Consider the following 24,430-nt stretch of genomic DNA (forward strand, 5'->3'; position numbering starts at 1 on the left):
TGGCCAAAAGCAGCATTAAAAAAAAAACGATAGACAGAGAAGACATAGAGAAACAGATCACACTGATATACCTCTTTCCTATATCCAATGGTATATAGATACATAGACAATTCATATAAAGTTAAAAACCAGCCATTTCTTTTAACTGACAACCCCCCCCCCCCCTCCCCCCACCCCTCTCTCTCTGAGCTCTGAGGTATTTCAACAGTTGGCAAGGTCAGTATGATACTCAGGCAGATTTGAAGCCATGCAGCTCCATGAACAACAACGTGAGATGTAAGTTTTACTGTGAAAAATAATTATTAAAACAATACATTTCTTTGGACTTGTGTCACCAATTAACCAGTTTTTCTTTCACCACTTTGGATGATAGACTTTTGGAGATGTTTTGATCCAGCCATATAACCTCAGTCTGGCCTTCAGATTCTTCTTACAAATACCCACTTTTCCTGCTTTCAACAAACAACTTCAAGAATTAAATGTTGCCTGTCAGTGATCGGGATGCTATGGTCATAAAAATATATTTTGGGGAAAGAAATTAACTCACAATGTTCAAGGATGACACATGTTATCCCTCCCCGTACTTTGCCTCCAGCTCTGCTAATGAAAACAGCCTTGGACTGGTATATTTTGATCTTTGCTGGTGCAGTGTAAATGACACAGTGGCCATTCTGCGGTCCCACCAAGAAAGTGTGTCACTCGGGCCAACTAATCCTGAGTAAATATAGAACTGTAGTGTCCGGATAGGGCGCGCCTGATGCAGGATGCGCCTCCAGAACCAGCGAGTCTGAAGACGCGGCCAACCCCAAAAAACCCAAGTCTCGCGCGATCCAGCTGGACGGGATTACAGAGTCGGGACGGGAGGGCTGCATGGGGAGCTGAGACACAACAAAAGACACACACTTCAAGTAACTGGAGGCTCTTCGTTTTTTTTTTGTAAACAAAAGAACATTTAAGTCATCCCCTCCATCGCTTTGCGCTCAGCGACAGTACGTCAGGGGTTCAGCGTCATGCCGAGCAGCACGTCTTTACTGGAGGCCGATGAGGGAGAGTCCGAGGTCCCGCCGCCGCTTGTGCACGCTTTCGCCGGTATGGGCCTCGAAGAGCTCCACGGCATCCAGAGCCAGACCCCCGAACAAGCGGACGACAGCGTCTCCTTCCACCACCACCATCACCATCACCAACAACAACTACCCCCGGTGAGCCATTTCAACCTGCTCGGCACGGTCCTCGACTTGAAGCCCCTGCATCGGCCGCCCTCCGGAGATGAAGCCACCAAAACGGCTGCGCCCGAGGACGAAGAGGCAGAAGTTGGAGCCGCCGATCCCCCGGGCTGCGCCGGGGGCTCGCTGCTGGCGCAGGCCCACCGCCACCAGCACCTCACTCCGGCGAGCTCCGTGGTGCCGTCCGGGCTGGAGCACGCCGAGACGGTTCTGTTGTACAGCGGAGAGGAGCGGGACGACACAGCCGTGAGCGGCGGCGCCTTACCGCCGGCTAACAGCATGGCGATGCTACCGTCCGGCGTGTACGCGGAGTCGGGCTACGAGGCCGAGCCGTCGCTCCTCGCTCGGAGGAAGAGCGTGAACACGACCGAGTGCGTGGCCGTGCCGAGCTCCGAGCACGTCGCGGAGATCGTGGGTCGACAGGGTGAGTGCAGCAGCCTCCTCCTCCGGAGGGCTTCCAGCACACTGGACAGCAACGGTTTTTACGTTGCTAACTGTTGTTAGGACTGAATCTGGGTGGCAGATCGTTTAGGAAGCGGAGAAGTACCCGAAGCGATGTAAACATGTTCAGAATGTTCGCTTTAAAAAAAACAACAACAATTAAATAGATTATTTTATAATGAAAACACTTATGAAACAGAATCGCTAAAGACGACATTGAAGTTGGTCTCTTATTCGACCTTCACGTTACATCCGTTAAGGGGAAAGTTGAGAGAAACTGTAATGAACTCTAATGATTTGTTTATATTTACAGATAGCAATGCCATAAAACACAAAGATCATTTAACTGAGGTCTCACTGTCTTTCACGTGTGTGGAAGTGCCAAACAACTTGGATTTCCACAACAAATTATCCTCGGGTCAAAAAACCCCACAAAAGTCTGACGTGCCCAACCAGGACCGCATTATTTTAAATGGGTATTAAATAGGACTATTCATCGCAATACAGAATTTTCATATTGCTTAAGATTCACAGCAAAGGGCAAATTTCCTCCAGTTTGCCCCAATTCAGGTTTCTCCTCATTGATATCCCTGAAATCTCAAACGAAAATGGCTTGTCCTCCCCATGCTGTTTTACTAATAAAATCCGACAGGACTGCGTAGGATATCACAGTCCAGACACGACAGGTCCGGTTTAGTACTTATTAGTTTCTAAGAACAAACTTAATGTTGAAATGTCGACTTTACCCCCACCTCTTTTGTTTAGTTTCACCTTAACGTCTGTCTTCACGCTCCAATCGGAGGCTAACTTCTGGTGTGTGCTAAATACTAACTTATTGTTGTCGTCCTCACTTGCTTTAACGTTATTTTTCACATGTACCACATACATTTTAACGATATTCTTCCGATATGGCTGAGTCGTTTAAACCTTTTAGGGTCGCAGACATGTAAAGGGTTTGGAAGTAAAACACTAAACCATGTTTATGTAGCATGTTTAGCTTCAACAGTTGATGTTGGCCTGAAAGCAGCTAGCCTAGCACGCTAACTGGGTCAACACCACCCTCGTTCAGCCCCCCCCCCCCCCCCCCCCCCCCCCACCCCCCCCCCAAAAAAAAAAACCTAAAAAAGTTCACACCACTACGTTTTTTTGTCGTGAAGCCGGTTCCTCTACGTCTTGTAGCTTCGAGGGCCGGTCTGTGTCAGGGATGCTTTTGTTGGTGGCTCGCTGACAGGCTCTCCTGAGCCGTGCCTGGTCGTGCTTTGTCTCGGGGGGAGAAACATAAAGAGCAGTGTGCTGCTGCTCTCCATTGCTCTGCCACATCAGCTGTTGGTCATAATCAAGTCCACGAATTAAAAAAAACAAAAAACCCGGATCGTGTTTGAATCAAATACGTATGTATTTTTTGTTTTGGTTTTGTTTAAAAAAACAAAACATTTCTTTTGTGTGTGGTTTAGCTAAACCTTAAAAGGGGTAGCAGGGCTTTTGGAGTCACTAGGTGTTGTGGAGCAGCTGGGGGAGGGAGGGAGCTCTGCAGTGTTGACAACAACAGGAAATGGCTCTGGTAATGATGCTGGACACTCAACCATGGCTGAAAGGGATATTTAATTTATAAGCTATGCTACTTTTATATGCCATCAATGACTGGAAACATAAATGACGTGCCGTTAACTTTTATTGTTTCTCTTGAGTTGGAAAGTTTGTTATGTCTTTGTTATGTTGTAAGTTTCAGGATTGAGTCTTTTTATGATGTGTCGTCGTCCCCCCCCCCCGACAGGCTGTAAGATCAAAGCACTGCGGGCCAAGACCAACACCTACATCAAGACACCGGTGAGAGGTGAGCAGCCTGTCTTTGTTGTGACTGGACGCAAAGAAGACGTGGCCATGGCGAAGAGGGAGATCCTCTCAGCGGCGGAGCACTTCTCCCTCATCAGAGCCTCTCGAAACAAAACCGGCCCTCTGTCAGCTGGGAGCAGTCTTGGGACCCCTGCACTACCTGGTCAGACAACCATTCAGGTTAGTATGTTTATAACTCGTTTTCGTTGAGTGAACTCACAGGGGATGGTCATGTCGGGTGGGTGTTTTTACAAGGTTTTATAAAGAGGAGACTCTTGAGTCCCATGACTTCTGCTGCATTTTTTAATTTATGGCATGCAAGCTTATGTTGCGTTCTTCCATCGTTTCAGGTGCGAGTACCATATCGTGTAGTGGGATTGGTTGTGGGTCCCAAAGGTGAGTCTTTCTTTCTTTTGTATTCCTACTATTTCTTGTGCTGCAAATTGAAGCCGGGTACGGTAGAAAATACAAGGAGGATGGCTTTTTCTTTTGTTTATTTATTTGTTTGTGCCGAAGAAGATTCCAGATTAAGCATTTAGTTTGTTGATTTATCCTAAATGTCTGAATGGGAAGGAACCAAGTTGATTTACTGCTCCTAAATGTATATCTGGGTCAAATAGACTATTTCACCATCGTATATACTGCTCTCTTCAACTTGATGTCATGAGTTGGTGGATCTCATCCCAACCGACTGCAGATGAAGCGAAGAAAAACACAAAGGGACGGATGCTCACAACTACTTATATGGATACCTAACGGGCAATTTAGAGTTGTTAGTTACCTTAAACATATATTTTTAAATTGTAGAATTGTGTAAGGAAACAAGAGAATTCCAAAGTAAAGTGTGCGAACTCAGTCAAGAAATTCATCCTCGGGACAACCTGGACTTGAACCAGAGCGATAAGAGAGTCACTGCACCACAGTGGAACCTACCTAGACAAATACTATATCATGATATTAGAGCAAATGTTACTACTGTATCACATTGATGAAACTCCTGGTGACACAGTATGAAGGATGAAACTGATGGTTTGCAATTTGACAATTTGTTGTGAAACCTCTTGGGTTCAGACAAGTAAACTAACCTCTCGCACTTCTACAGAGTCAATTTTAAGAAGTCTTTTACAGTATAACCCTTTGCATTAGAAAAAGCCTTGCTCATGTGCGCAAAATGAAGCCCTTTCAGGAAGTTGTGAATTATCTAGTGGAGACCAGCCTGTCTTAAGTTACTTTCAGCCTCTTGGAGTGGCTCAGCTTAGAGTGCCTCAGCAAACTCGAAGGTTACATTTTGCTCTCACGGAGTCTTTGACCCCTTGCCCTGTTGACATTACCACCTCGGTGTTGGGAAGCTTGGGGTTGGTTTGTCAATTGAACAGCAGCAGCTCTCAGCCATGTGCCACTGCACCGTTGAGGCAGAGTCCAAACTGCACAGAATTACAGGTTCTTTAACGTATGAAAATAAATGCATTTTCCACCTTTTCCATAAATTTGCACTGGCCTCAGGATTTAATTGTGATCATTACTGAAGGATATCTCGCCTTTGATGGCCCTGTGACATGTGATCTGGTTTCTCTGGAAGGCAGGAATTCAGTGGGCTCTGAGCTTCAGCCAGGTGAGTCACCAGGACAGCCTGCAGCTCAGGGCTGTAATTTACTGCACAGCCCAGCTTCCCCCAACATCAAAGTCAGATTGGTCCGATAACTGCAGCAAAGTCATTGCTGTGAGCGTATAATGGTTAAGCTGTGGTTATGCAGTCTATAGCTTCACTCTGCCAGAGAGAACCTGTCAAGCTCTGGGAAAGTCGACTTGTCTGTTAATGTTTCAGTCACTGTAAGTTATGACCCAACTTTTCTTTTTTTTTTCCCTTTATCCTTCATTTCCTTCTTCGAGCGGTTCCTTATGCTATGAGTGATTTTATTAGGATGTCTTCATGTAACAATATGACGAGAATGAACATTCGTTCTTTCAGGAGCAACCATCAAACGCATCCAGCAGCAGACTCACACCTACATCGTGACGCCCAGTCGTGACAAAGAGCCGGTGTTCGAGGTCACCGGGATGCCCGAGAATGTGGACCGAGCGAGAGAGGAGATCGAGGCGCACATCGCCCTACGTACCGGCACCTGCGGGGGCATCGAGGCACCGGGCGTGGACAACAATGATTTTCAATTCAACGGCACAGATGTCAGCTTTGACACCTCCGCAGCGCCAGCCGGGTTGGGCGAGGCCCGGTGGCTCCACGCAGGTGCGTCATCGCCAGGTGGCGGTGGCAGTGGCGGTGGAGGTGGAGGTGGCAGTGGCGGTGGAGGTGGAGGTGGCGGTGGCTTGGTGCCACTCAACATCAACGGTACTCAGCGAGTCAATAGCAATATCAACAGCAGCATCAAGATTTCTTCCACCTACCGTAATGACAGCTCCAGTTCCCTGGGCAGCGGCTCCAGCTCCGCCGATTCATTTTATGGCAGCGGCAATGGGAACCAAATGTCCGATTTCAGCCCAACCTGTCCATTTAATGCCAACACTAACAACAACAACAACAATAATAATAATAATAATAATAATAATAACAACGGCGGCGGCAGTGCAAGTTTATGGTTTGGTGAGAGCCTTGTTCCTGTGGGCTCTGAGGAGCTGGTCAGCCTGGGAAGTGGAGGCTGCTCCTCAGGATTTGACCCGTTGACCATTTCCACTGCCTCACATTCTGCTGCACAGCCTCACATCTGGAGCTCTTTTTTGGACCACCAGTCTCTCCAAGCCTTTGATGCTCTCCAGTCCCAGGTGGGTAGAAGTCAACAGAGGCATTCCATTAATGGTCTCCTGCTCTGGCATTAAAGAACATCCATCCTTCTTCTATACAATATGGGCACTGTCATTCCTCTCCAAGCCATGCTTTGCGCACCTCGTATAGTTTTCTAGAATAGGTCAATTGTGGACCAGCTTTCCGTTTTGTTGTACTGTAATTTAATACTTCAGCTGGCATACAGGACAGAGGAGGTGGCCGGTCGTGCTTTGCCACGACTGTTTAAGCAAAGCTTGTTTGTTTTCTGGGTGTTTCCATGCATGTATGTGCTCATCAAACCGTTCTCCCTTTGTGTAAAGAAAAACATTGAAAGTGTGTCTCATGAAAGCGACTAAAAGATACAGTAATGACCGAGGTTGGAGAGACAAAACACAAATTGGCATTTTTGCTTAAAAAGCCATTATGATATTGTCCGAAAATCAACTAAATATGAGTCAAATGACAGCTGGGTCACTTCAAAGGTACATTTATTGAAGTAAAATAACTTCTAATGGCATGTTCTGGATTTTGCACCACGTAAAACGGCAAGCAAGAAGTGATGACATAACGGTGGAGTTGATGCAGGACACTTGGCAACAACTAAGCAAACCATCAAACTGTACAAATGACTGACATTACCCGAAGGCTCAGTCAGACTGCAACTTCAGCATTCTTAAATTAGCTGCTACACGATACGGCATTTGTTTTATGGATTTGAGTGTGAGGCTAAGTTTGTCTGGACAATGTCAGCGTCCACTGGATTTGGAGTTGATGACCGTTACGACGTACTTCAGAGGACAAGAACACTGTTATCCTGTAGTCAGGAATCGGAGCGTAAACCAAGAAAGGAGTATTTGTTGTAACGTTTATGTGCAGGGGAAAAAAAAAATGATAGGGACGTGAATGTGGTCCCACTTCTTACCTCTTTGAAATTCTGCTAATTATTCAGTCGGTGTTGTCACTGCAGCTCGGCGCAGCAGTCGCACACTGCGCCATCTCTTTGACGACTGGTCTGAAATGGTCGGAAGCTGTTTGCGGTTGTGTGGTGGCATTGGCCAACCGCAAAACCGTCTCCCTGTACAACTCCTAGTCAAATAGATCTCTAAGATCTTATCGCCTGGTACCGCCAATATCTCAGTCGATGGCTGCCTTCAAGCACGAGCGGTATCAAGTTTGCCTCTGAAGTTGTGAAAACGTTTGCTTTCGGCCGTATTTGTTGTTTAAACAACTCTTGTTGATCTTTTCAGACCAGTCAGCCAGGAACGCCCCGACTCTCTCCGACTTTCCCTGAAGCTTTGGAGCACCCTCAGGCCCAGCGGGTCCTCCGAGGCCCCTTCGGCTCAGCCGGGACCCTGGACGCCCACAGGTTCCCTTCCTACAGCTCAGCCTTTTCCTCTTCCAGCGAAAGCACCGCCTCGTCGTCCTCGCCCCCCGAGTCCTCGCTCTCCTACCGCACAGGAATGGGATTGGCAGGGAGAGGGCAGGAGATATGCATCCACTGTATGGATAACCAGGTGATCGCTGCCTTGGTTCCTTGTGGCCATAACCTTTTCTGTTTCGATTGTGCCACCCAGATATGCCAGGGTCCAGAGGCTACGTGCCCTGTGTGCCTGTCCCCGGCCACACAGGCCATCCAGCTCCGCAATATGTGATTTGTTTTTGTTTTTGTTTTTTAAATCCACCACCTTGACGGCTGATGGCGGGCCAGCTTCCCTTAACACTGTTGTGTGGGGAACTTACAAATCTGGCCCCGAATCATCGTCTTCGCGGTTCCTCGCCCCTGCTTTTGTCCTGTCTGGTGTGTGAGTGACAAAGGTCGGGGAGAGTCGACGAATAAGGAATGAGGTGTATTTAGGGCATAGGTTGGGGTGTTCAGCCCGTTCATGTGCCTGCTATTGTGAAGTCTTCTTCCCTGATTGACTGATGAATGGGAGGGTCAGAAGCCCTCAGTGTAGCATTGGGTGGGTTGGGATACATGATGTATAAATATCATGTTCTTTTTGTTTGTTTGTTTGTTAGTTTGTTTTAACGATGGCCCTGCCCCTGTTGCCTCTTGTTTGCTGTGCTCGTGGTGGGGAAAAGGATTAATGAAGAGGCGAGTACGTTTACGTGGGTCACCACATACGACTGTGTAGAAAAATAATGGTATTCATCTGGTAATTACACAATTTGAATGCTGTAGTAGACGTTGCATATCAAACACATGCCACACCGCGCCGTTAGATGACACGCTAGCCCAGGTTATTTGTGTGCAGACAGCTGGCTTTTGATGCATTTCCGTGCTTCTTAGAGAGAACATGTTTACACACACAGAGCACAAGTCAGTTTTTGAGAATCACTGACTGCTGTTACTGGCATGCTGTTAAAGGTGCAGTGTCTCACGTCATCTTGTCCTCTCAAACTTGTGTTTGGGGGGTCCTCTGGTGAATCCACTGGATCCCCCCCTCAGCCCGTGTTTAGGTTCTTCTGGTCCACTAACCAAATGCTGACTGTGCGCTTTATAAATATAGATAAGGAGTCATGAGACTTGGAAATAAAGAGCTAATCTCAACGCTAAGAAAAACGACTAATAGTTTATCTAATCTGTTGGTATTTCAATCATTTTAATTTGAAATATGAAGTACATTTGTAGCCATAAAACAAGTAAAATCTTACAAACTGCACCTTTTTAAGCATGTAAACACATCCATAAAGGCTTTTTTTTTTCTCTCTCTCACCCAAACAGGTCAAACCTGCAACTACAAAGTTGTCGCACTCCAAATGGCAACCACTTTTATTTTTTTCTTCTTCTGTCCCTCCATCCTTTTTTAAAAAAAATGGTAAAGTACTGGAAGTTTCTCCATTTTGGTATCGCCACGTCGCTTTTCATTTCTATTTAAAAGAAATCGTGTTTACGGTAAACTTGTGCCTAATTCCGTTCTGTGTAAACAAAAGAAACTACTGGTTCAGGAGACGCAACGTGTCTCTCTGTCTTTAAACAAAACTTGTGGCCTTTTTTTTTTTTTGGTTTTGTTTTGTTTTTAAAGCCTATAATTAACAACACTATCTACAAATCCAGACTCGAAAGAACACAAACCGACTGACTGAAGTCTTAATGTATTTCTCCAAGTTCAGCCTCTCTTCTTGGAACGAAGCTTGTAAATCATAGCAACTTCTATTTCTTTTTGTATTGTTTTTATTTGTCAATCTTTTTTTGTGTGCGTGTCCAGAAGCTCTGCTTTTTGTTTGTTTGTTTTTTTACCACTAAACATGATGCCCCCCCTCCTCCTCCTTTTGTTTTTCCTTTTTTTGTTGAAATCTCAGTTAGATCCTTGTACAGGAATCCTTGTGCTGATTATCAGTCAGAAAGATATGCACAGCTTTTAGTTTTGGTAACATTCCTCCTCCTTGTGGTGGTCATTTGCGCAGAAGTTCTGGCCACTTAGTTTTACTCGACCTTCACGTGGGAGTGAAAAGAAAATGATAATTCTATGAAACTGTACTGTGAGGACGGCTGTGATCTGGAACAAATCCCTGTGTTGTACAGGCGGGGGCTGCTGTTTATTTAATGTTTTTCTTTTCTTTTCTTTTTTTTAATAGCCATCTCAATAATACTCTCTTTCACTTGAATGTTGATTTACTTGGACTGCTCCACGCTGTGGCCGACTCTACACGTTGGTGAGCCGGTCAAAACTGAGATGAAGGCCACCTATTGCTTTACTCTTAAATGCCACACTTCTGTTTGCCAGGCCTATGCAAAACTCATCTCAGTGTGGTAACTAGTCAAGGAAGCACTAGATGACTTAAAAACTCCTGGTTTTTTAATTACAAAGCTCAAACTGCTTTTCCACAGTGTTAACCCCCTCACCTCCCGCGTTAATGCTCCGCTGAGCTGTTTCGGTAGTACAAACATCAGCTCTGCTGCTGTTTTCCCGTCTACTGTGTGCAAAGCCTTCCTCATATGTGACCACACTATTGAGTAGTTGGGGCAAGCACATTGTAATTTTTGTGTATTTCCCCTTTGTGCATCGACAACTTAAGGCAATTTTTTTTCTAAAGTCAGGAAATGGTGCAAAATTTGGTGAAAATCATCTCAGATCTTTAGCTTTAAACAACCAGTGTCTGTCGACTTAACAGGATGGAGTAAGTGGACACTTGATTGAAGGGTATTGAAGTAACTGGAATGGTTTAGTGTCAGACTGTGGTGGATAAGGTCAATACTGGTCGTTCCGTTGTGTGGACATTGGACTTAAGTCCCGCGAGCATTCCAGCTGTAAACAGTATTTGGAAGATATTCCACGGCATAGCTCTGCTTGTTTCAAACCCGTTCTTTTCACGGGTGATTGAGTTCTTGAGGAAATGGAACCACGAGAGTCCTAAAAGTGCACCCCCCCCCCCCCCCCCCCACCCCCACCCCGGTCCCCCTGCTCCTGTCCTCTCTGGTCTTCTATCCGTCCCATTATTTTTGACTTCCCTCGGCGCTGCCTGGGGCTGATCTCTTTCCTCGCTCCGTTTCTCTCCCTCTGATGGATCGCAATACACGGTCAGCCCTCAAATTTCTCCACGTGAATCTCTTTTGACATTTTTGTGTATGTATTATATATTACTGTTGATGACTGATGAATATACAGAACTTATTTTTATTTTGTTACATTTCATATATACATGAATATATATTAAAATGTTTACAATAAGATTTTTTTTTTTTTTTAATTTCAAGTGATTTAAATGAATGAAGAGTTGGAAACCCAGAGATGTTGCAGGGGAGTGTCAGTGCTATTTGCTTGTAGTCTAGTTCTTAGTTTACAGTATTGATGATAATAGTATTGATAGCTGCCGTTAAACCTAGTGGAAAATGGAATGTGCATCACGAGCATGTCTTCATACGTCATACCGCCAATGTAAAACATCTCACTGCAACTGTAAAAAGGCCAAGGATACAAGCTGCCTGTCATGTCTGTACACCACCAAATTAAGAACGGTATACTATTAAAATGTATCTTAGATTATCTACATGACTATATATGAATACATATTGTTAAGCTGTACCAACAGTACAAAGTATTTGCTAATTTTACTACACTTTTGTTTTGTATATGTCGGGGGAGTCTTAAGGCATACAAGTTCTTCAAATTGAGTCAGGAGTTTAAAAGCAAACTATATTTTATAAAGGCCTTTTAAGTTATTGCGGCCAAAGCACTGATATTATATATATTTGCTGTAAAGAGAATTTTAAGAGTTTTATTTTTCTGATATTAAAGTTACTTAATAAAGACGGTTTCATTTAAAGCCAAGTGGGACTGCTGTCGTTCATTCATTCATTTATGATGTGAAATGTGTTACTGACGGTTTACGCTCGAGGTTTTTGTGAAGATGTGAATACAAGGGGACAAGCTGCTCGACTGTTTGCAATGCAAATGTACTAAATTTCATATTATTGCCAGACAAGAGCTTAAAAAAAAAATACAAATTTGCTTCCTTGAACACTTAACACCAAAGATGTGCTGCGAACAACGGTCCTGAAACCTTTCACCGGATTTATGAACATGTTTTCATGAATTTCAGCAGAGATCAGCAATTTCGCCCAGTTTTATTTGATGTGCCTGCCATCCCTCCACAAATGTGGTCCATTAAGGGCCGTACATAATCTAGGAGAACAGGGACATCTGCTCCGTGTTCCAGGGCAGTGAGGAAAGTCCTCATTATTTTCTTGCAGCCCTGCTTTTGGGAGTTTTCATAGCCTCCGCGTTATTCTATTGTGTTAAAAGGAAAAGCAAATATGCTACAGACAATCCTCTTTACAAAGGTGAAGAAGTGAATAATGCGGTGGCTCAAAACTTCACAAAAAAAAAAAAATCCTTTGATTTATTCTGTGCACCCGTCTGATCCACAGTTCTGTTCATTGTTGTTGCATTTCTGCTCCTATAGGGTTGAATGGGTCACTCATTAGAATGAGATAAGTTCAAGATTGTCAAATCCTTGCTGCGAATGGACGGTCCTGTTAAACCAGTAATGATTGAAACATTACAAATATTTTCACCACATCCTCTTCAACTAACAGTCCAATCCTGACAAAGATGTAAAGTGAATTAGAATTATGTGAGAGCTTGACTGGATAAAACGGTTAGACCTCCAGGTCTGCACCTGTGAGCTATTCAAACTCGAGCGGTAACATTAGGGTATTTGATGTGTTTGTGTTGTTTTCTGGACATTTTGGTCCAGTAAAGACAGACCAGTTACGAGAGTGACTCATCACGTCACACAGTGGAGTTGCAGGACCAGAACTCGCAGGTCGACTTAATTCAAACGGCGCCGGCTGCTCATTGACTGCTCATTTCATGCACATGTGCAGGTTCTGTGACATGTCTGATGGAGCTCTACACACACACACACACTCAGAATTTCAGGCCATGTTTAATTATATACTCTCACATAAAAAATACAAATAAAATGTATATCTGCAATCTGTCTTAGTAGTCAAGATCAACTCATCTGAGCTGACTTGGCTCCTATAATAACTGTTAATAAAACAAAGTTCCCCCTTAAAAAGGACAAACGCAAAAAAATAAAATGTTTTTCCATCGAACATAAAAACTTAGCTCAAAAGGGTTAAATTACTTTTTCTTTTTAAAGAGCAACCCACAGCTCAGTTTTTCTGCATTTGTTAAACAGCAGTATCCTCAAATTTAAACTAAAACCTTAAAGGAAAAGACAAGTTAAAAAAAAAAAAAAGACACCTTACAAATGGATAAAAGGGAAAATGCACAGAATTGCAGTTTGAGGAGAGTCATGTGAATTTAAAACGTTTGTCATATTTGCTTCAGAACTACAAAGACGTTTACATCAGTCATCACACTAAAATCCAGCTGGTGTCGCTTTCTGCTCTCAGTTGATTTCATGTATAAGGAAAGTTCAAGGAGCCCGATTCAAAAAAAAAAAGTTCACATTGACGTTACAGTTCATGCAAACATTGACATGCAGCTTCGAACACAAAGTTATTTACATGGATTAAAATGAATAGCGTTGAAAATCGCAAAAAAAATAAAAGACCAGCCAAAAGAAAACCTACCACGGATGTACATGCCTATATAGAAAAAGGCCTTAAAAAGGTGTCTTATAATAACATTAAGAATGTTTCTCAATAGAACTGCACTAAAATGTCACCAATTCTCTCCCTTATTTGTAGTGTAGGACCACCATCCCAGAACTATGGCTAATGAAAGAACTCCAGAAAAAGTGCTACGACTCACTTAAAGTAACAAAAATAAAACTAAAGTCTCAGTATTGCTGGGATCAGTTTTAAACTCTTTGTAAGTAAACGATACACACAGGACACCTGAATGTTGTAGTACACCAGCAGGCTGCCTGTCAGAAGATATAGGATTCTCAGCTCAGCAGTTGAGTTTGTTTAAAAAAACAAAAAAAAACAACAACAATCATCTCTACATGAACACAGCTCAGGCAGCTGACCGGACTTCTCACTCTCATGATCGCACAGGACTTATTTATAGTGCATCTCTGAGCAATCAGTACTTTGGTTTGCCAAAAACTCAAAAAAAAAAAAAAAAAAGTCCGTTCTTTGCACTGAAATTCAATCCAAGATATAAAACATAGACTTTTGGCCTGTTTCCAGCTTCAAATCCATTGAAACAAAAACCATCTGATCTCCGTTTTTATTTTTTGTTGAAGCATAAACATAAAATAAAAATAAAAAGGCAGTTAAGCGAAGGCCTCTGAAACTCATCTTTTGTGGCTGCGTGAAGCAGGCCGCTGCCCGAAAAGCAACCAGGCCTGAAACAGGCCGAGTCCCGATGAACGACCATCTCATCAGTCGCTTTGGGAAAGTGGCGACGCGACGACGGTGAAAGAGTAAAGCATTGCATCATGAGTGGAACGGCTGGTACTTTCAAGGCTGGTGAAGAAGATAAAGTGCAGCTGTGACCTGCAGACGATATTAAATCATGACCCGAACAGTAACCAGACCTTCTGCTCACCGTGCCACATCTCCAGTAACAGGAAGAAACTAAACAGCTGAAGACCACAGACTGGCCAAAAATGTAATAAAAAAAACCCGCCATGTTTAGACTCTTATTCCTGTGCAGTGCAAGTCCTTTAATTCTGTCAGGTCTGACTTGATTCATTGGCTGCGGGGTGGGAGGTGATGTCGAGAAGTGATCCGACATGCGATTGGATTGTAACTCCAGGTTTGATCAGTCTGTAACAGCATGAATAAAAAAAAACAAGAAAAGACTGCAGTATTCCGACGCCCGAATACGAGCTGCTGTACAGCACTCTGATGTTCATAGTTTTAATGTCTTTCAGTAGTCCGTTTCTGTGTTAGTATACATTCCAGTTCCAGTTGATCTGAAGATCATCTGCTTTTTAACCCGTCGCTATACCGGACATCCTTTCTCTATTCGTCCTGGTTACCGCTCCGGTGTCACCTGGCATCAACAATTTACAAAAAAGTCTTTACCACTTGTGGCCTCAGTCCAGAGGTTGTGGGTCTGCTATCGGCATGGTGTGCAGAACCTCGTCCAGTAACTGCAGAGCTCTGTGCAGGTGGATCTCGATCCAGCAGGGGGTCTCCTTGATGCTCTGGCGGGGGTAGTCGGGCCCCCAGCCCTTCACGAAACTCATCCTGAGAATACACAGCCTGCGGAGGTCGTCCACCCCGATGCCGGCTGCTGCTGACAGACCTGATGACGAGAGTCATTATCAGCCCGGTGTGACGTCGCGAAGTGTGACTTGGGAAGCTGAGGCCGCACCCATTCAATGGAAAAGTGAAGTTCATTTTAACACATTTGCAAGTGTGACGAGCGACAAGAGGAGCGAGTTCGTCCTGTTGAACTGGAACGACGCAGAGACCAGGGAGTTCTGCTGCTCTGCGGGGAGTCCCGAAGACCGGGACTTGACCTTTGTTTAATTCTGTTACCTCTATTATGATGACGATAATGATGTCATCAAACTCGTGCACCACATGGAGGCTGGGAATTAATTAAACCCATCTAGTGCGACTGAAACCAGGGTTGGTAACTATTGTGACACGCATCATCTCCCACTGGTTTCAAAAATAGGTTTCATTTGTCAGTTTCAGTAGGAAAATGCAGATTTTTCCCGGTGGCGCCACTGTGCAGTACAATAAATTCAATTTAAGATGACATCAGATCTGTTTTCTGTCATTCTGCCGAGTACAATGATTTACAACAAGATAAAAAAAAAAAATAGATAACAATTACTGTATCTTACTGATAGCCGGAGCGATTCCTCCCACCGATCCAGGCCCGGGTATGTTTCCGGCCACAGCTGCCGCCTGTGCTGTCGCAGCTGCTTGAGCCGTAGCGGCCTGCTGCTGCATCTGTCTGTGACACTGACGGAGGTCGAACACCTGGATCGGACGAATGGAGAGGAGTTTGAGTCGTGCAAACGACTGCCTCTCTCCGATACGATGTGTACGGGGGTCGCCGTCAAACAGAAAAAAGCCGGCGGCGTCCGCACCTTGATGTGAGCGCTGGGGTAGATTTTGTGCACAGCGTCTCCCGGTGCTCTGCCCGCCTCTCTGTCAAGGTAGTAACTCTGGACAAACACTGCGTGGTCACTGAGGCACCGCACCCACACGTCTCCCTCACCTTTACACTCCAGCTGGACTCCTTTACCGATGTGAAGTCTGGCAGAGAGAGCAAGTGGGAAAACACAACGGGATCGGGAAATGTGTATTGATGAAACATCTTCTCAATTAAACAGTTATTTTTTTTTGTCAGGGGGATAGCAGTGTTTCCGGAACAGAGCTGGAAATGTGGATATTTCTGTAGCTTCTCCACAGGGACAGATTGTCTCGTCTTACTCGTTTCTCTAAAACACATATAGTTCCGGCCTTTTGGTCTCTTACCTCGCTCTCTCGATAGCCTCCGTGCGATGGACGTTGCTCAGCTGACCCAAACAAAACCGGTCTCCCCCCGAGGGGTCCACGTAACCGTCCACCGTCACGATGGGGCAAGAGGAGGGGACTTTAAATGTCTCCCCGACTTGAACGTCCATCTCGAAATATGCAATGGAGCACCAGTAATCGGGAACTGAGAGCAGAAAAGACGGGGACCAGTGGTGGGGTTGAGCCATAAACAAAACAGCAGTTCAACTAACGGTTCTGTCATCTCACCTGGATGGTTGGATATGGGCGGCTGGAAGGCGAGGTCGTTATGTACCGGCCCTGAGGGGACGAGAGAAAACCGTGAGCGACTTGAATTGTCGGATGGAGCAAAGAGTTGCGGTTAACGGAATGCTCTCACAGTAGTGCGCAGGATGTGGCATTGCGGGGTGGTGCTGGAGGTGACCGTTGGCGTGGTGGGGGAGGTTCGGGGTGAAACCGCTATTCCTGGACCAGTTGGAGCTGGCGGCTGAGGAGGAAACAGAAGCGCCGTCACAAAGCGGCAAAGCATTTGGGGAAACATCTTCAGAGCGTGTTCAATAATATCTTGTGACTGTGTCATACTGCCTGAGCCGACAGGGATGGCGGGGAAAGCCGCTGCGGAGGCCGAGGCAGAGGCCTCGGGGGGCGGGAGCAGGTTCGGGGCTGCGAATGATTCGGGAGGGGGCGGGCGGCTGCCGGATGGCGGGTGCTGGATGGTCTGAAGAGAGTGCACCCCCTCGATGGTGGGTAGACTCTGCGGTCCGTCAAAGTCGTACTCATCTTTGACCATCAGAGCCGAGCTGGGTCCGGAAGGGGTGAGCGTGAGTCCCGATAAGTCTGTGGAGCAACACGTGAAGATGTTATCAAGCCTGCCTCCAGAGACAAGACACACAGTGAGGAGTCTGTATTCAACTTTTTACATCATCTCTGGAAAACTCAATGTGACGAGAAACCATTCATTGTTCGCTGCTGAAAAATGAAGTTAAAATTACAGATGGATTTTCATACAAAGTCAGAGGTGAACAAACAACGCTGCGGTTATTGATGGAACCATCATGATATGGCTGGCTGAGGTGGAGGTTGCCGCGGTGACGGAGAAACCGGTTCACTGTCATTCAAAACCACAGAATTTCTTACAAAAACGTCACCCTTACCAAAACGGCGCTCATAAAGAAGGACCTTTCTGTGTAAATGCGTCGGATCAGTCTTGATCACGCAGTGTAATGTGACTACAGAACGTGGGTTCTGCCTGTGAGAAAGAAGATGCATTTTATTTGATTTTCTTTTTTAAAAATGATACAAAATCATAACCTGTATTGCAAAAATAGTGCAGAAGAGATCAAATAATTTCAAGAACTACATACATCCTAAAACACCGGTTTGACCTTTGGGGAGGCGACACAGGTGAAAAAAAATGCATTTTATATCAACGTTCATTAAACTATAACACCATCTATTTCACATTTTACACTTCCATCTTGTTTTTAGTCATAATTTACTGAGTTTCTTTACACTTAAGTATGGATATATCATCATGCAAGATTACTGTAATAAATGTGGAGACAATGAAATTAATTCTATTCTCTCTGTATCATATAATGTAATGAATTAGGTGAATTATGCAGTTGCTTTGGCTTTCCAGCACTTTGAGAAATGGCAAATGATGCCACACGGTTCATATTTTACTACACATGAAACAAACAAAAGAAAGCTACGTTCGGTCGAAATCAAATTACAAGTTAAAAACCAGTGTCACTGCACTCGACAAGCAAGGCCTTTGTATGTACTCCACGCCCCACTTCATTATGTGCGGCAGACTTCAGTTTCCTCCCCACGAGGCAGCTTTTCACTTCACTTCCGTGCACACGCACAATAAAACACAGCTGAAATGATTCCCGTGCCTTTCAACGCTTGTCTGGCTTGTGCGGCTCACCTATGCCGGGGGACACCACTCTCTCGTAGTGATAGGGGTTGACGCACACGCTGTCACACTTCAGGTCAAAGGCAAACTGGCAGTATTTAACGTGCTTGAGCTCGTTCTTGTGCAGGTCGGGCCATCGCCACAGCCGGGCGTAGATGACGTGAGGGAAGCCTTTACGTCCAGCCACCTGAGGAGAGCGACGACCAAGTCAGAGAGGAATGCGAGGGGGAAATTCAATCTAAAACACTGGTAAACTGTTAATGATCTTTTTTTTTTTCTGGTTGTTTGTAGTAAAAAAAAAAAAAAAAAAAGCCAAAGAGTGTGACTTTTTGGCAAGTCAGATGATATTCAATTTGCAATGGCAAATCCTCTCTACGTTTTGGAAAATTCTCGCATCCAATAATAAAAGCCATTTATTAGCTGCAGTTGTAAATTCCGTCTTGAATAACAAACTCAGAACAAAACAAACCAACGCCAAATACTTGACATTTATGCGCCGGTGTGCACTCACTGAGCACTACAGTCAAGTATAATGTGTAATCCTCCGCCGTCCGTGTACTTCATCCCTCCTACCTGCAGCCGACCATCCAGCGTCCTCTGGATGGTCACGCACTTGCTGGGATGAGCCCCGTTGGTGGTGATGGCCGTGATGAGCGAGTCCAGCTCGTCTTTCTTCTCCTTCAGCTTCTTCACCAGGCTCTCGATGGCCCGCTTGGCGAACGTCTCGCTCTCGCCGCCCTGCCTGTGGCACATCAGGCTGTGCACGATGCTCAGGCAGGCGTCGTTGCTGGTGGGCGTGCTGGTGATGGACATCTCAGCTTTCTTCGGCTGAACTTCGAGGGGGGTATATGTGCCTCTGACGCCGTTTCCCTGCAACTGATGAATCACTGCAGGGATTATATAAAATATTGTTTTTCAATGTAAGTAACTTTAATAGTGTAATCATCATTATTTGCGCATTGAAATAGATATATCCTATCTGTAATTAGTGGTAATTGTCATCCACTCTGAACACAACCAGCATAATTTATTATGCTGGTTGTGTTCAGAGTGGATGACAATTCAACTTTCAACTTTCCAAAAATGCCCACATCCTGCCATACCTACAGTTTCACGAAATTAAAGGGCTAGCGCATACATAACTTTTTCTTTTTTTTTTTTTTTATATATTGATGTATTTTACTTTGCATCATTGCGGTATTTTGCTGCTGAAACTAGACAGTCTGCAGTGACATGTATGCACATGCAGAGCATGCAGACTGCACACAGAAAGCTCCCAAACAATTCTCACTGTAAGGCGAGAGCGCTAACCATTGCTCCATTGTGTATTAAATTATTCCTCTGCATAAATGGTTAATTGCTTTGTAAAAATATAATTAGGTAGAAACTTCAAATAACCCCCCTGCATATTTTTGACTGTTCTTGCAGTTTGGTTTTACTGTGAAGGGCCTCACCGGATGTAAGTGCGCTCTATTAGCGTTCCGGTTGTTAGCTTTCAGCTGGTAGCAGCGCTGCTAACAGTAGCAGGCACGTTTGTTTATTTAGAGCGAGCGAGCAGCAATAAACCCTTCTCCACTTTGTTTTACAGCGAGCAACCAAACGATCCTCAGCTACCATCAAGCCGCTGCTCGTTAAACGCCGGCGGAGAGGTTTAAAGTGTAGTTTTTTTTAAGTAGCTACCTGGAGTTAGCCGGGTTAGCGGGCGGACCGTCCCTCGCCCTGCCTCCGTCACTGCAGTGACCGGACCTCCCAGGTGATCCAGATAAACTCCACCTGCTGCTCACAGACACGCCATGAGAAGATCTCCACTCCCCGGGCTGCAGTTTTGCATCCTCTGGTATGGAGTTTGAAAAGAGCGTCAGATTTCAGATTTCATGACAACTCCGTCCCACTCCACTCGTTTCTCTGTTTCCTTCCATGGCGCGCCGCGCATGCGCAGACCAATGAATCAGAAAGTTCGTTCAAAAAGACTGATCACATTTATTTGAAGCAACAAGACACTCCACTCTGAAACTCTGGGAAGGACTAAAGCATACAGGGAATGCCCATTGCATGTCTTTAATTGAATTCAAGTGAATTTTATTTGTGATACACCAGTTACAGACAATTTTACATTGAAACCCCCCCAACTATTCCTGAGCAAGCAAAGGGGGTTATGTAAATGAAACAACTTCTGCAGGATCAGACTCAGGTTTTTATTATGGTGATGTTAGTTCGAATTGTAAGGTATCTGTCTCATTTTTATTATTTTACTTTATTCTAGATTACTTGTTATTGCATACAAGAGGTTGAGGTGGTGGAGGTACCGGTACAACGACAGAGAGGATGAATACAATAAACTTGAAGAAACACAAAATCCCCCAAATAGTTCAGAGTATTTTGTGCTAAAGTACCTTTCGAATCACCTCATCGGACCTGACCTGAACAGGGTGACCCTCTTGATTTTTCCTGCTGCTATGATCTTCACCAGCTGGTACAGTTTTCCTGAAGATGGAAGATCACTTGTGCACATCACATCTCGTAATATCCGACAGCAACAGTACATCAGTCTAATTTGGTATGGATGTTCACACATTCATTCATGTGTGATCCATTTCTTTGCCACTTTGTTAATTTCTTAGATTAATCCAACACTTATACTGCAACTGACAAACACATGTAATGCGAGATGATTTATCTCGAGGCGGCATGAAATGTGTCATTTGAAGTTTTCTGTAATGAAGCAGTGGAATTATAGCGAAGGTGCCACATCACAGCTGCTGGTTTCACACTGGATTTTCTCCTCTGTGATAAATGAGGCACAGAGTCGAGTGAAATTTGATGCTCTGATGTTTAGTTGGCAGTAGAAGTGTTTAACCTTGATGATGCTTTCGTTTTGCCACAATAATGAAAATACAATAGCATGTCCTCTCTCTATCTCTATCTATCTCTTTTTCTCTCTCTCTCTCTCTCTCTCTCTCTCTCTCATAATTGTAATTGCGCATCATGTTTTTCTTTGTTACCCTCTCCTCTTTGATCCCAGTCTCTTGTTTTTATTTATGTTGAATAACCTTAACCAGGGAAGTCAATAAAGAATCCTCTCCAGAGTGTTCTTGGACTGTTTTTCTCACCTCAGCCTATACGTCCTTGATTCCTTCCTCTGAATGACTTTTTTTTTCCTGTGTCCAAGAGAACAGGAGACAGACAAAGCATTAAACATAAATACTATAAAGACAAAAGCAAAACAAGAGACGTGTTGATTATATTTATAGTATGACATGTGACAAATACAAAATAAAATCCATTCTTTCTCGCTTTCCCTACAGTGTCCATCAGAGGGCAGTAACGACCTGTTTTTAAATCCTTCACCAGTTTATATGTGAACTTCCGAGTAGAAAACTTTGATTCATTTGGCTGTAAGACCTCTCACTTTACTCTCCGTTTTGTGTTATACAGGTGGCATGAAACATAAGATGGTATTGATAAACTCATTAAGGAATGCACGGTGTTGTGGTGGTCTGCCCTTTTGAATATTGTTGGTTCGCGTGCAGGCTTGGGGAGGCTCTGTGTAGAATGTGTGTGTAAAATAGACAATCCCACATTGTATGGGTGTCTATGTAGGTTGATTTGCACTTGTTTGTCTCAAAAAAGGACAACTATTTTTTATAAATGTGTAAATATCATTATTATGTATATGATAAATTAATTATAAATCACGTGTCCTTCAAAAAGATGTGAGACAAGCATTTATGGTCACAGGTTTCACTTCCAGGCAGGGCTTAATTGTTTCCCTTCCGTTATATCCACATATTCAGTTTCACCCTTGAGATTTGTCAGATGCACATAAATACATCCCTTCCCTGTTGATGGCCTAAGAAATTGAATTTCACTCCTGTCATTCCTTTGCATGCTTCACAAATGTCCCACAGGAGCAGACAGGACTGAGTGCAAACAGAACAGTCGCTGCAAAAAAAATTCTTTAGCATGAAGTGACGTGTCAGTTGGCCTCGTGACTGCGCCTCACTCTTTATATGTAGTAAGATGCAATTCTGCAGGATGCTGTTAGTGACATCAATGGAATCAGAACATTAAAAAGATATATACTGACTTTATATTTTTTCCCCTCAAGCATAACAACTAAAAGGTGAACATTAAATGTCAGGTAATTATGTCAGTTTATAGTTTAAAAAAAAACCCAACAACAACAAAATAACCTGTATGGGGTTTACAGTAAAAGCAGAGCAGCCAGAAGCTTACTGATCAAAACTTGTTTATAATATTGTAAGGCACTGATGCCACTAATGCACACACACACAATACACAAACCAGTGAAATGCTGTGATTGGCTGATTGCTGATGGTCTTCAGGGTCTGCTCTGTAGAGCTGAATCAGTTTGTTATAGATCACCTTGACAACCGTCCCCCAGAGGCATGATTGCAGTGTGTGTGTGCGTGTGTGTGTGTATGTGTGTGTGTGTGTGTGCGCGCGCGCGAGCACACCTCTCACCATACACGTACTGACAAAGACACAAACATAAATAGAAGTAGACAAGCAGGAAGGGAGTGTGAGTGATGGGATGTGACTACCTCTCCATCAGACTTGGCAGTTGTTTTGAAAAAAGAAAAGAAAAAAAAAACCTGGATAAAAGGACAGCAGCTTTTTATTTGACACACAGAGTCACTTGTTTATAACCTCCTCACTGCTGCTTCCTCCTGAGTGTCATCACTTCAGTTTTGATATCAATAGCGGTAACCTGTTAAATACAATTGGCACAATAAACCGCCTTTCTGGTTTAGTTGTAAAAAAATGTGCGGTAATTGAATGTTTATCCCTTTTTCTAAGACAACCAACATTTAATATATGGCAGTTTTTCGGAATTTGTATCTGTTTTTTATGTATACCAAATGTGATGAGCGATGAGCTCACAGACAAAAATTAATCAGTCTCAACATTACTGGTGTAATAGTAATCAGCTACTTGTTTTACTCTCAAAAGTAGTGGTGCTGGAATTACACTGACTAAATTATGATTCAGAAAACACTACAATATGTGATTATATTACTAATTACTGATTTAGGACCCAAGTACCAACTTGTCACCAGAAAAGTAGCTATAATTCCAAAACAAATGGAATGAGTGGAAAATATAATTTTAAGCTCTTTCTACAGTCGCTCTGCTTCCTTCATCCCTTCTTTTTTCATTCACTCCTCTCTAATTGTGCCTGACTTTGCCCTCCTTCATAAAGGAAGTGCGCTTCATGGGCCAGGAAACAATCCAATACACTTTAGATCTGAGTCCTGATAGGAGTCCTTGCATTAGTTTGTGGCCTGTTGAAGAATGTCCAATCCAATATACCACCGTAAAATTTTACTGTGACAAAACGCTGGTAACTATTAATAAGTTGACTCCATATCACGATGCACACTCGTGAATGTCAACAGGCCTCTGCGTTAAATGGCCGTATCTCAACATCTTTGTCATTCTTTTGGAGTGACATTGATATATGAGGAGTTATGGTGTGTGCAGAGAGACAGAGGTCATCCAAAGCAGTGGAAGGTGTGAAGGGGAGGTGAAAAGAGGAGAGTACAGTCGGGGTTAACTGGATGATAAAATTGTCAGGAGTGATCTGTTATCGTGGCGTCCCAGCTGGGTTGAAGGACACTGACTAAAGGACAGCAGGACGAACCGGAGGTGGCAGAGCTGAGGATGGAGAGGGTTTCACTGGGAGTGAGTAGAACAGTCGGGATTAAGAATGTATGCTGGGGAGACGATGGCTATGTAGGGAAGAGGATGCTGAGGATGGAGCTGCCTGTCAAGACGAGAAGAGGAAGGCCAGAGAGGAATGTGTTCATGGCGCGATGAGGGAGGAAATGCAGGTGAATGGCGTGAAGGAGGAGGAGGATACAGTGGACAGGAGGGGGTTGTAAGAACATCATCCACTGTTACAACATCGATACGAGGAAATGGCCAAAGAAGAACATCGATTGACGATGTCTGTTCTGGTTGCACAGTGGTAAAGTGGTTAAATAGTAACTACCAGGGTTTTCTGTGTGGAGTATGTAAGATCTCCCTCGTGGTGTATGGGCTTTCTCCGGGTTCTTTGGCATCCAGCGACAACCCAAAAACATGGATATGAGATGAATTGTGGCCTCTCAGTTGATGACATGGTTGGATGAGAGTGAATCAGTCCTCAAGGATCTTCAGATGGACAAAAGCAGTGGAGAAGATGAATGAATGGATGGCTACGCAAAATAGTACGGCATTGCCATGAAAGTGTCCCTCTCGGTTCAGATGAAAATGTTGAGATTGAATGTATTTCGTCCTGTAATTAATATTTCCTCTTCAGCTGTACAGTGAGTTTCTTTTCT

The 24,430-nt window shown here is 44.1% G+C and overlaps 2 protein-coding genes across 2 annotated transcripts; one reads left to right on the forward strand and one right to left on the reverse strand.

The window, feature by feature from the left end:
- Window positions 1-1,010: 1,010 nt before the first annotated feature.
- Window positions 1,011-11,538, forward strand: LOC308132884 (RNA-binding protein MEX3B-like; the record flags this gene model as incomplete). The annotated part of the gene is made up of 5 exons (XM_080500071.1): window positions 1,011-1,647; window positions 3,439-3,677; window positions 3,848-3,893; window positions 5,467-6,275; window positions 7,524-11,538. 5 exons carry the CDS (start codon window positions 1,011-1,013, stop codon window positions 7,926-7,928), a joined length of 2,136 nt encoding a protein of 711 aa, XP_080356197.1. The 3' UTR covers window positions 7,929-11,538.
- Window positions 11,539-12,650: 1,112 nt separating this feature from the next.
- LOC308132939 (mothers against decapentaplegic homolog 4-like) lies at window positions 12,651-19,977 on the reverse strand. Its single transcript, XM_080500164.1, has 10 exons — window positions 19,764-19,977; window positions 18,657-18,970; window positions 18,096-18,270; window positions 16,745-16,999; window positions 16,542-16,649; window positions 16,412-16,462; window positions 16,145-16,328; window positions 15,754-15,922; window positions 15,505-15,643; window positions 12,651-14,954 (listed from the first exon to the last, which is right to left on the reverse strand). Exons 2-10 carry the CDS (start codon window positions 18,894-18,896, stop codon window positions 14,743-14,745), a joined length of 1,533 nt encoding a protein of 510 aa, XP_080356290.1. The 5' UTR covers window positions 18,897-18,970; window positions 19,764-19,977; the 3' UTR covers window positions 12,651-14,742.
- Between the last annotated feature and the right edge of the window lie 4,453 nt (window positions 19,978-24,430).

This window comes from Blennius ocellaris (assembly GCF_963422515.1).
Source record: "Blennius ocellaris genome assembly, chromosome: 7".
In the NCBI taxonomy this organism is placed as follows: domain Eukaryota; kingdom Metazoa; phylum Chordata; class Actinopteri; order Blenniiformes; family Blenniidae; genus Blennius; species Blennius ocellaris.